Source organism: Engystomops pustulosus, chromosome 4, assembly GCF_040894005.1.
Source record: "Engystomops pustulosus chromosome 4, aEngPut4.maternal, whole genome shotgun sequence".
Classification (NCBI taxonomy): domain Eukaryota; kingdom Metazoa; phylum Chordata; class Amphibia; order Anura; family Leptodactylidae; genus Engystomops; species Engystomops pustulosus.
The window spans coordinates 63,011,629-63,024,913 of NC_092414.1; the positions used below are offsets into that span (position 1 = coordinate 63,011,629).

Consider the following 13,285-nt stretch of genomic DNA (forward strand, 5'->3'; position numbering starts at 1 on the left):
ATGCCAGATCATCATAATAAGTGTAAAGCGTTGGTGGATTTTATTTCCAATGGGTGTAAACAGAGCATGAATGATCTGGTATGGCAAATGGAATTGCTGCAGACTGTGTAAGAAATTAGGAACCAATTTTGACAGAATCCACAAAGTAAGAAGGGTAGGGGAGACTTACATCCAGTGGCTGAGAAGGGATCTTCAGTTTTGTTAAGTGAGCTTTAGAGGACTTCAGCTCATTCATGCTATGGCCTTGAGACTGGCTGCTGTAGTGTTCAGAGGCCAATTTTGTTTCCATAGATTCGGGCCCATCCATCGGCCTTACATAGGCTGTAGGTTTCTGCAACATTGAGCTGGATTTGGACATTAGAGATGGAGGAAAGGCTTGTGAGGAGTGCTGTCCACTTGAGAATGAAGGTGCTCGAGAAGGGGAATCCCAGTTAGCATCCGGGTCTCTTGGGGATTTAGCGCGTTGGCGATCTTTGCTGTGGTGATCAATCCCATGAGAACGTGAATGGCTAGAATTTAAAGCAGCCTGCTTTGCTGGGCTAATGGACCGCAATTTGGAGTGCTCTGACCCGTGTTGGCCCTTTTTTCGGCTACTGCTATAGGACTCCCTATCATGCCTTTGACTGCTGCTGCCACTGCTGCTCCTGCTATGTCCTCCTTGTGTACTCGATGAGGAACGTTTCTGGGACTGGGAAGAAGTGCTTGGTGCAGGCCCCACAGGAGTCCATTTACTGCTCTGGTGTGAAGAACTATGTCTCTGATCAGCATAGAAGCCTTGTCCAGATTTGTCATCTGATGGAGGAGGAGGGTGCTTGGAAATCCCAAGTGACAAAGGTGGGTCAGTGATCATATCCTTCATTTCATCGTAGTTTCCCAGCATACTCTGGATTCGGTTTGACAATTTATCTTCCTTGCTTGTCTAAAACAAGGGAACAGAAAAAAAGAAAACAAAAGAAGGAAATGTTAGTATGAAATCCTCCAAACAAAATTCAACATTAAGACAACATTAAGCAGCTAATAAAGCAAAAACAGGAGTGACCTTGAGGATAAAGCTCATCCTATCCATATAAAGGCTTAGATAATAGGGACAGGCCAATAGCTTCTATGGAGAGGGGCGAGCGTACGTTCTGAATGTATCCCAAAATGGACAACCTTCCCTTTAAAGCCTGTTACTCACAAATTGGTTTGGTCCAATAAACCTTTTCTGTAAAGAACCGAAAATTGCGGAACTGAATTTAGCAAGTCTGTTCACTTAGGTGATTCTACGTTATATGCCTGTACAATCCCATAAGCACGAGGTAGGAGTTTTTTCAGATTGAACTTGCTTGTTAGCAAGGATCTTAGCGTGTGTACAAACATTGTGCGCAGGTGGGAAATGCAGGACCCACATTCTCACCCAGGAGTCCTGTCAAAATTAAAAGGGGGTTGGCCACTTTTGAATAGATCACATTAGACATGTCACATGTGTCTTTGCCTCCTATGAAAGCTGCAGCTCTTCCTTGTTCTCAGCATGCTGCCCTCTGCATATACACACACAGCTGCCATCCATCACTGCTCCAGGTCCTACAAATGATATAATCCTCTCTCTTCTCACAATCTGCCTGTACTGACAGGGGGGTAGAATCACTGCTGCTGCAGCTCCTCCAACTCAACAGATCTCAGAGATGTAAAGAAAACAGCATGTACAAATTACAAAAGTAAGAAGCAGGTCTGCTGAATCACTTGACAAACATTCAGGGTTTATCTAAAAGGCAGTAAAGGCACAGGGGAAACTTGCATAAAGGAGTGGCCAATCCCTTTAAAAACAAAACCACAGCTCACAGAACTCATTTTATCTCCATTATCATATCAGGCTTTCAGATTAGGAATAGAAGTCACAAATGTAATTTTACAAAATGTTTGATGAGACCGAGACCTCCACCAATTGCCTAAATAAAGGCATGGGAAAGCTTAGATCCTTCACCTGTGATAGCATCTACTCTTCAGCTGAAGCCTGTCTCATAGTATCTGAGCACATGGAAATAATGAACAAAGCCAGGAAAAATATGCCACAATTCCATACTGTTGTTGTGGATTTCTTTAAATGACCTTACTGTAACCAAAATGGCTTCTAAATACTTTCTATATACTATAATCCATGTCCTTCTTGCTCAGCTTCATGCAAACAAGACAGCAAGATTTGCTTCCATGCTGACCTGAAATAATATTTCCTGACAGGACTCAAAATCCACATATAAAAGAGGGAATCTCAGCAATAAAGTCATATGTTACAGGAAAGAGCAGAGTATATGAGAGGGGAGGAAAAAAACAGCAAAGAACAGATGAATACCATAACAGAAGGAGGTGCTTATTGTCAATGCTGCTTCAAGTGTGAGAGGCCTATTCACACAATAAAATAGATACAAATCAATAGAGAAATCTACAAAACTCTCATGGCAGGCCCAACTGTGTAGGATGGACCCTGCCAGGAATCCCATTTCCCTGAGGATTCCCTGCCATGGGGAGGGGGGGGGGGGCACCTTGTCAGTGTACCACTGCAGCTTATCACTGTTATCACTGCCAACACCATTCCAAGAGTAAAGGTGTTATATCAGGGACAACTGCTGGGAAATATACAGAACTCTGGCCGATGGGTAGAGAGAGCTGTGCATTATATCATTATTGAAAGAATCAATCTCAAACTTTACCATGTCCCAGGGTCTCCCAGATCCCTTCTTACTCATTAGAATCATTTTAAAAATTGATTTTAGAAGAAGGGAGGCCACGAATGGCAAATACAGTCACGGGTCCTGGATCTAGGAGTAAGTAGCCCTGGTTTTTAATAACAATGTAATTGTGCTCTAATCCGGAAGCAATTACTTCATTAGTCAGTCCAATTTGGTGAATTTGTTAAATGCGTAGACAATACATTTACAAGCCAATACAAGTGTTGAGCAGCGCTACGGATGCCATTGCTAAAAGCCATGCTTTGTGCTAGATTATGGCAAGTCTTACATATAGAAACCGTATGTGGTAGAGAACACAGCAGATGAAGACTTGCACTGGGAATGTAGAAATCTTATTACCGTGTAGCACACTTACAACTTTATAAGGTTCAGCAAAGAGAGGAGAGGTAGATGGAAAGGCCTCTTCGCCCTGCTGGATTTCTTGATTTCGCCTTTCCCTTTCTTTCATACGCAGCACGTTCCGTTCTTCACGGTTCATATTGCTACAAAGAGAGACGTATGCAAAGTCAACATTTTAACAGATAACTACACTATTGCGTCCACAATATAAAGCGATTTGGGGGATTTCATTCAACCAAAAGGATGAAGGAATCCTTTAACAGAGCAGGCTAAACACACAGGTCTTAGAAAGGATCCATGCCTGTGCTTCCCTGAAGGATAAAAGCCAATAAATGATATTATGTAATGCCTGTAACTCAGATAAACACGCACTTGTGTATGGATGTTGCTAAGGATGAAAGATGAGTAAGGACACAGAAATGAGAAAGCCGCAGAACCAGTTCATTAAATGACACTTTTACATTCCTCCAGAATCAAGAACTTTTTTCCAGTTATTAATAGTTAGTTAATAGACCAAATAAAAAAAAAAAACAAAAAAAAAAACACAACGTGCCAGGAAGCAGTAATAGCACCAGCAGTGTCTCTGACATCTAGGCTTCCTATAGAAGGGCACATAGTATTAATATGAGGGTCAGGAGAATACTGCAGACTCCTGCTGTCCCGAGCAGCAGGATCTATGTACCAGGACCTCAACCCCATCAGCATCAGATGAGGAATATATATAGCAATAAGTATATAGAAATGGGGAGGGAATAATAGTAGTGGAGGGGCACAATATTTGTAAGAACAGGAGGGAATTTTTGGAGGAGGAGAGGTGCCACAATGTATGGAGGTACAGAAACCAAAGGCATTATAAGTGGGGGTGGGAGGAGGGAGAAAATAGATAAAAATACATTTCCCTTTGTACCTCTTTCACATTCTCAGATGTTGGGAGGTGTGCTTGCATGCTTCCCTTCCATAGAGCAACATATTCAGGGGGCAGGTCCACTATGAAATGGTAACACACTGCCGGACAGATACATAATGAACCACAGTGCTCAGCCACACATTCCTACTTCCAGGGATCTCAGGAGCCTCGACCCATAACCAGAAAAGATGGAGGTCAATTTGATAAACTCCTTAAAGATATATTCTGAATAACTTTGGCTTTGTGTTCACTGTGGTTCACAGTTAAAGGAAATCCATCTTCAAAAACTAGAATGGATAACCAAGGACGCTTACTCAGACCTAGGCACCGTGGTAATATTCTTATATTTGTTATCCATGGCCTCCTTCCTTATGAAATCAGCTTTTGCTACTGGGGGTGTAAACCAGAGACCCTCCCTGCTGCAACTTGCATGCTGTTACAGTGTGCTAGGAGCACTTCCCCTTCCACCATCTGCTAAAACTTCTTATGCTGAAGAGGGAAGAGGGAAAAGGAAGTGCCAAGGGAGGGGGGAGGGGCGGCTTGGGGTGAAAGTGTACAGAAGGGCTCTGGTAACACGGGCAGGAACCATCCAGGCTCCCAGGCTCATTAGCACAATTTAATTTTTTTTTTTCTTTTATTTAGAAGGAAGGAGGCCATGGATAACAAATTTAAGTGTGGCAGACACTGTGTGATCTCTGTGCTCATCCAGATGCTGCATTCATGCCCGCATCATGTTTTATGTACAAATCGCTGTTGCGGTAACATTGCATTTGAGTTTACATCGCGTCTGCGTTCACATCACATTTACATCATGCTATCATATGCACATTTACATCTTGTTTGCTGCAACATCACAATCTCGTAACATTGTGTTAATGTAAACGCAATGTAAACAGAATATTTGCGGCACATGTGCAAACAGTCTCTAGATGAGCAGAGAGATGGGTTGGCGCGCCAGGAAGCCGAAAGCCGTTGGTGGCAAAGTGTCAAGCCCTGTAATCAAAGAGGGCCACAGCACGAAGGTACCACAGCGCAGGACAAGGGCACACCACAGCAAGTAAACGTTTTAATTTTTTTTTTTGGTACAGACTCTGTACCAGTTAACAAAAGGTAGTATACTTCGTTCTGGTAGAAAAGTACAGCAAATAATAAATGAGTCACAACATGTGACTAATGCATTATATAAAATTACATACGACCAGGATCATGTTTCTACAAAGCTGAATGGCAGCCAAGAAATAAACTAGATAGAAGACAGTGTGTGTGTGTGTAACACCTTATTACAAGGGTGTGTAGCCACTTTCTGCAGTTCTGCTGTAGTTGTTCCAGAAAATCCACAAAATCAAAAGGAAACACGCATTTAAAAGGGCAATTTATCACGTGCCTGAAGTCATAACTGTTATAGTTTCTTATGGCAAACAGAGCTCAGCTTTAATTTTATAAACTGCTGTCGAAAAATGAAGATTGTGCTCTGATTGGTTGCCATGAGCAACTAGAACAGTTTTGATCCCAAACACTTCTGCTAAATCTCCTCCATTGTGTTTGATTAAAGGGGTTGTCCAGGCTCAGGAAAACATGGCGTGTATATATGGAAAATAGACAGCCTTTGTCTTTTTGACGATTGCTTTTAGTATAAAACGCCTGACTTATTTTTATTTAGATTCTTTCCTCCTATTTTCTGGTCATGTTCATGGGACTACTATTTTACCTCAGCTTGTGTTATTAGTGTGTAGTAATATGCTTTAGAGGAGCTTCATGACCTTAGCCAGTATAGTCGATGCAGATGGAAGGGGAAAATATATATATATATATATATATATATTATATATATATATATATATATACTCAAGTATAAGCCGACCCGAGTATAAGCAGAGACCCCTAATTTTACTACCAAAAACTGGGAAAACCTATTGACTCGAGTATAAGCCGAGGATGTAGTATACAGCTAGCCAGCCCCCTGCCAAGTGCATTAAAAAGAAAAAACGTAATACTCACCCCTGAACCTCGGTGGCGGCTTCTGTCTTCTTCTCTAGGCAGCAGAGACGCGTTAATGCAACCTGCCGGAGGGCGCACACTATAATGCGACGGTGTCTCCCCTGAAGACGTCATCAGCGGCGACACCGCCGCATCATAGTGTGTGCCCGCCGGCAGATAGCATGGACATGACTTTGTCGGCCAGAGAAGAGGAGCCGCCGTGAACTGCGACGAAGATCAGGAGCCAAGGATCCGGACACCGAAGTGTGAGTATTAAGTTTTCTATTTTTTATTGACTCGTGTATAAGCCGAGGAGAGGTTTTTCAGTACATTTTTCCTCATTCTATTGTCATTAGTAGAATCAATGAGGGGTTTTCTATAGAGGACTTGTATTGTAAACCTGGTCTCACTGGTACATGAGGGGACTGGAGAGAAAACCCCTACACAGTTATGTGTAATACATAGTGTAAGGCACAGTTCCGGCCTGTATTGAGGCCTCCATTATCACCTTATGCATATAAAATGATAACTGTGGAAGTCTAAGCGATCTGTTTGAAATGTCCACCGAGTTCAATGGGCCGTTAATGGTGTCCTGCAATATATTTCCACCACTTGTGTGAGATGGATACAAAATTCAAAAGGCTTCCCCTATAACAGTGGTTCTCAACCTGTGGGTCGGGACCCCAGCGGGGGTCGAACGACCAAAACCAGGGGTCGCCTAAAGCCATCGGAGCCGCAATTTTATTGTGTTTTTACTGCGAGTTGCATGGTTTGGGGTCACCACAGCATGAGGAACTGTATTGCGGGGTCACAGGATTAGAAAGGTTGAGAACCACTGCCCTATAATAACATGTCGAAGCAACATTGGGTTTTTATTGTATTTAGCAAACACAATGTTACCTCCGCATGAGATCACGGCTGAATGTGGCCTCCATACTTCCATTATTATAATTTTACTGATGGAAGATTATAATAGAGGTCTGACTGTAGCTGTGAACTGGGCCCAACATGGGGAAAGAAACCCATAACAATTCCTTTATAGAAACTGCAAGGCCCCTTTCACACTAGTGTTGCAGAGTTTCATAAGAGTGCGATCAGGGTTTGGTCAGTGAAAAACTTATAGTTCCTTCAGAGTTCAACAAGTTTTCAGTCAGAGTTCAGCGTTTTTCATGCATTGATCAGTTTACACTGTTTCACACACACAGAATGCACGTAAAAAAAAAAAAAAAAAAAAGAAAAGACTTGCGTCACTGTGGTCAATCTTTTCTATGGAAACTGATCAGAGATAAAAAAAAAAAAAAAAAAGAAAGAAAAACGCAAATAGAAACAAACAAACCTAATACAGTGTGTAATGCAAGTTCGGCTCGTTAAAAACATGCGCAGAACTAGTTTGTGAAAAATGTTAGGGTGAAAGGTGGCCAACATCAAAAAAACAAAAAAAAAACAAAACACCATCATCTACTGACAGCTTCTTTGAAATTATGGTGGTGGACATATAAATGAATCAGCAGGTACCAAAGGGGATTCCATGAACCTTTTGACCGCTCTTGGCAGCCAAAAAGAGGATTAGAGTCAGTTACTATTTTAGGCACCTAATTGATGCTATGTATAAATGTGGAACACCTAGAAAAACCTTATAATCTGAGGCCAGCAGGTGCAAGTGATAAATCAGGCTTCATTTCAATGGTGTACAGCACAGTTGGGTTGCACTGTAAGAGATAAGAGTATTGTGAAAGTAAGGATATATGCATACGGTATATATCCGCTATGGACACTTCCAGCAGATTGGTGCCAGGCTGGGCCCAGGGCCGTTAAGGACGATTCCAGGAATAAAACAAATCAGGATTATTGCATATTTTATAAAAGAGTTTTCCCATAAACAATCATCGCCTTTCCACAAGATAAGGGATACAAGTCCAATTGTCAGAACTTCTGGCAATGTGTCCTGTGCCCCACAGTCTACTATTGGTCTACCAAAATGGGCTACAGAGTCTACAAAAGTCTATGGGAAACCCTTCAGTTGATAGGTGGGGTTGTGACACCAGGCCGGCCTCAGGAGTGGCGAGTACTTGTCAGCTGTACTGCTCTTGCATCCTCTGATGCTCCTGACACATTTCTGCTCTGGGCCCAGGTGCTGGTGTATACAACCAGTGCGGGACACAGTAGAGCAGCACATGGAGGAGAGAAGAAGCTGCAGTGTGGCACAGGGAGAAAAAGAAGAGGCAGGAAAGGGGAAGATTTTTGTACTTTTGTCTGCTACGGGGTCTCTTCATTATTATTATCATTATTATTATTATTATTTTGATTATTATTATCTTCTCTGGGTTTTGTGCTTTACTTTGGTTGTAAGTCTATCTAGGGTGCTGCTTACTGGTACAGCCCCTTTAAGTGGAGCATTGGGACATTAAGACTAATGAATGTTGTTCTCCCCTGGCCTGAACCCTAAGAAATTTGATAATTTTTATAATTTAATATGCATTTGTGGCCCATTTTTATCAAGACTCCAACTCCTGCTGCCTGGCACTGCTGCAGATCAGTAATTTTACACCATGGACATGGCAAAAAAAACAAGGTGCTGTAACACCTTGATAAAATAATTCACTTAATAAATAAAGTCACTTATTATTCCTTCTAGAAATTGTTTAATAAGCCGACAACTGTTTGAGTGTTAGTAGTCGGGGGTGTGACCCCATACAATGTTACATTGTCCAATAAATCATGACTGAAGGGGATTGTGCATTAGTTATAAGTAAGAGGAATGGTACAGCACAGGGTATACATTTCATGAGGAATTAAAGTACCGTATTCAGAAAAAACAGAGCCGTCAAGTCTTGTGTAAGCAGAGGAGAATCCCGAATTTCCTGTGCGGAGGCCACAGCCTGATTCATGTCACTGTAGGCTGGATGACAGAATCCACATGGTAACATGTCAAACATGCCTGGCCATGATCACAGTTGTCATGCTGGACTGATGACAGGACATTTCGCTTACTGTTAGACAATCCATCCCATTTTACTCTCATGGTATCAGGTTGTATCATGGTTTGGTTATCCCCACAGCAACAGCAATTACAGGCACTGCACTGCTTTTGCCTCCATCACATCACAAAGTACCAAGTGGATAACAAGCCAATTATTTATAGAGCCCCATAATCCTATGATGCCGTACATTTAATAAGGGGTTCACATACTTCATATAAAATAAGTACAGAAGACTCAAAACTACTGCCACATGAACTGGTACCCTTCCTGAAAATTATAAGGTCACAGGAAAAATGGAGACACTAGGTAAAGGACAAACCCAAACAGGTGGGTTTTTAGGTGCACAGTGGGGGGGGGGGGAGTTCCACAGAATGTGGAGTGGATATTCTAAGTGGGACGCAATTTACTAATTAGGGCAAAGATAAAGAGGGCCCCAGTTGTGGAAGGCTTTGTAAGTCATGGTGAGTAGCTTAACCAGAATTTGTTGTGCATTGTAAACCTACAAAATCATCATCTATGATCGGAAATGAAAAGGCTATAGTGTCACATTACTAACCTGATGTAAACAGGTTTTACTAAAGACTAGCCCAACATCATATTGACCTAGATTCTGCATACTGAATACCCAGTATATGGCCAGAGGGAAGACACATAAAGCAAAAATTGTGGCACCCTATACACAATGTAGACTTGACAAGGATTTATATTCATGTTCACCTATACTAGGTCTATAAAACACCATAATATCTTAAGGAAAATGACTATGCAAAAATGTACCTCCCAGTTTATAAACAAAGTTGCAAAACAAACCCAGCGCCAAGACAAACTGCTTTCGGGGATCCCTACAGCTAGTTATAGGAAAAAATGGGACAAGGATATAGGTAGAGAGCTTGGTTTGAGGGAATGGGAAACATCTTGGAAGTCTATTTCCCAATACTCCAGAATATTGGGTAATTTACCAATATAAAATCTACCGTATATACTCGAGTATAAGCCGCGACCCCTAATTTTACCACCAAAAACCTATTGACTCGAGTATAAGCCGAGGGTGCAGTATACAGCCAGCCTGCCCCCATATATAAGCCGAGGTGAGGTTTTTCAGCACATTTTTTGTGCTGAAAATCTCGGCTTATACACGAGAATATATACGGTAATAAATGTTCTGCACCACTTTCTTGATATGTAAAGTGAAGCCTCCTGTCTTATCTCATCAGCCAGACATTCCTGACCATAACATGGCTACACACACACTATACTTGGGTATAAGCCGAGGCACCCAATTTTGCAACAAAAAATTGGGAAACCTTAAGAATAAGCCTAGAACCTTTTTCTGAAAATGACGTAAGTACTCTCTGATAAAAAGTCCAGCAGGGACCCCACCTTCAAGATAAAATAATAAACCTCCTACTCACCTCTGGCTCTCACCCCCTGACGTCGTCTTCTCCACTCCAACTTCCTGGCAGTGTGGGCATTATAAATCAATTCCCTATGGTGTGACTGTCCTTTTGATATATAATATGTATAGTCTCAGGCCAATGGGGTAACTATGGCGAGGTGTTTTATAGTATAGCAGGGGATTTTTTTTTACTTTTAATGGGAGATGTATATTTCTGCACAAGAAACATGGCATGGCTATCAGGAGGCTGTTTAGGACCGGCTGGTGAGAACTGTATTACCCATCTCTCTTTGACAATGCTAACTGTTTTCCTGCTCCTTGTGCTTTATTTCGCTATTTTTGGTACTAACAGGGAAGATATAGTCTGACTAGTGCTCCACAGTGACACTGGCGTTTGCAGTTTTGGATGCAAGTCAGCGGACTTTTATTGTTATTTGTATAGTTATATATGTTCATTAAGCGTGTGTGCGTTTCACATTTTTACAGTATGTTTTGAAACTAAAACCAGGGCATCTATAAAAGCCGCAGTTAGAGGGATAACAAACCACTGTTTTGGGGGGGGAACAGCAGGAGCAGAGCTGTACTAGGCCTTATTAGACCCAGGCTTCAGAGACCGTGATCACATGACCTCCTGGTCTATAGAGCCCGGGCCAGTGCCAGCTTGAATTCTTTGCATAGCGCTACTTCAGTATTATGCAGCGAAAAAGGGAGAAGGCAAGTTTGGTAATAAACCACTTCTGCCTTCTCCCTAGGGGCATCTGGCTGCTTCTGACAGACGGAGACCCGGTCCTGCTCCGCAATTAGAGCAGGATAAACTACAGCAACATCGGGGTCAAATTAAATACAATATAATAGTTCTAGGTACTATAGGAGAAATTGAAGAAGTGACTTTCCACCTCCAGAAGGGACTCATCTCTGCGCAGTGTTTTTTTTTTTTATAAATGGGCAAATTTTCACATAAAAGATGGAATGATAGAAAGGATTTAACACATCCTACCTAAGTGGGCTGGAAGTGCAATGGTGTAAAAGATGGTGGTAGTGTCCCTTAAAGCAGCCCCTTACTGCTTACAGAGATGTGCATTGCTGTGTGGTTGAAGCCTGGGTTGCATCATGACCACATAATACAGGAAATGTGAAGAGTTTCATAGCTGGGCCTCAGCACATATATACTGCGCCCTCCAAATGGGTCAACGCAATGTTAGACATAGGTAGGGTCCATTATATAGAGAGTTGTCCTTCACATTAGAATGCATCAATAAGAAGAAATCCTACCACAGTAACCAAACTCCACAAATACAGTACTACCAAACCCTGTATGCCTACACAGGAGAGCTATAATACAAAGAGGCTAAGATCACACACCCTAGAAACTGTTGTGAACTACCCCTGGATACTGTAAAAAAAATCTATCAATGTATGTGAGAAACCCTACTCACATTTTCTCAAATCACTTTAGGAACATTCTGGAGAGATCGTATCTGGAGTTCTGCTTAACCTAAAAAAGGGGCCGTATATGTGGGGTGGATAAAACATTAGACTTGGGCATAGATCCCCAATTTTGGCAGTGACATTAGATGCTTGAAAAGGGACAGCAACCCTGATAGCCCAAGAACAGATGTCCTAAAAACAGATGAGACGGGGATGTCTCATTCCAATGGGAACATTATTATTGTTTTATTTCCCTTGCAGAGGCGTTCCAAGAATCCATCAGATATCACTGCCATCCACTGTTATAGATGGGAAGGAGGGGGGAAAGGGGGGAAATCACCCCATCTACCAAAATGGATTGTCCAAAGGGAACATCCCTGTCAAACCTTTAGTGGGCAGAATGACAGGAGAGTCGCTGGAGCAGCAATCGTTACTTAACCAAATGTCATGAACCACAGCAAAAGAAGCTTCCTTTACTAATGGAAACAGGATGCTAATCAGAGGTTACTATCCATTTTATTCACAACAATCTTATCTCCACTTAACAGAACTTCTCCGTATACATGAATGAGACATCTTTCTGCTCACTAAAACACACGGCTCCAGTGGTGCAGTACAACCCCCCCCCCCCACCCATCATAGTATAGTCATGGAGATATGGATTCCCAATATTGTTGCAGCAATGCAAAATACAAACCCTAAAAGTGAACCTGGCAGTTACCGAGTTCCAAAGGCGCCAACCAGCCCCGCAGTAGTATACATACCCTGGTAATGGCCCAAAAAAAGTCCAAATAAAAAACATATGGCGTTTTCAGTGAAGTGTTCTTCATCATACGCCGTCTTCTGAAAACCCATCCAAGAAAAATTTTAAAGGGGTATTCCCACGAAGACAAGTTTCTTAAAGAGGATCTATCACCCATAAAAAAGGCACTTGCTAAAGTAAGCAGCTCAGATGTAACAGTGTTACACTGCTAGCTTTACTGGAACCATCCGATAACACTAGCAGACTGTACCGCACTGCGCTTAAAACGGTCGAGCGTATTCAAGAGGGGGCGTTCCAAGGCGCTGGTTTTCCCCCAGATCGCCACTCCCACTCAGAGGTTGGTGGTGACTGACGAGCTTCATGTGGCAGTCCTCCTCCTAGGCCTGTCCCCTCATGAATACTCTGACTGCTTTGAGCGCGGTCCAACGTTCCTATTGTATAGCACGGCAGGGTCTGCTAGCTTTACCGGGGGTTAACAATTTAGAAAAAAGCTCCTAGTGCCTTTTTTTATGGGCGACAGGCCCTCTTTAAATGTACTCAGTGAATTAGAGAATGTTATTTTGTTACCCTGTTATTAACAAAAATACAGAATTTCACAGTTATAGATGCGACCCTGTAACTTCCGACTTGGGTCGGGGACGCCATCTTGGATTTCTGTGTGACGGCAGTGGTGCCGAGTTTCTCAGTTCCCTGCATTCTAGCCCCGCCCCCTGCAGTCCAGGACGGATGCACACTGGGACACAGACACAGAGTTCCAGATGGCAGTAG

The 13,285-nt window shown here is 42.4% G+C and overlaps 1 protein-coding gene across 4 annotated transcripts in view; it reads right to left on the minus strand.

Moving 5' to 3' along the window:
- The window catches only part of AFF4 (ALF transcription elongation factor 4), a 57,110-nt gene that overhangs the window by 21,948 nt on the left and 21,877 nt on the right, over nucleotides 1-13,285 (minus strand). For 2 of the 4 annotated variants that reach the window (XM_072146092.1, XM_072146091.1), the window contains exons 3-4: nucleotides 3,082-3,208; nucleotides 170-919 (exon numbers count right to left, since the gene is read on the minus strand). In XM_072146092.1, the coding sequence (XP_072002193.1) occupies nucleotides 170-919; nucleotides 3,082-3,204 (873 nt within the window). In that variant the 5' untranslated portion in view covers nucleotides 3,205-3,208. Of the gene's footprint in view, nucleotides 1-169; nucleotides 920-3,065; nucleotides 3,209-13,285 lie in introns of those variants that run through there. The other 2 variants (XM_072146094.1, XM_072146093.1) reach the window with 2 other exon arrangements.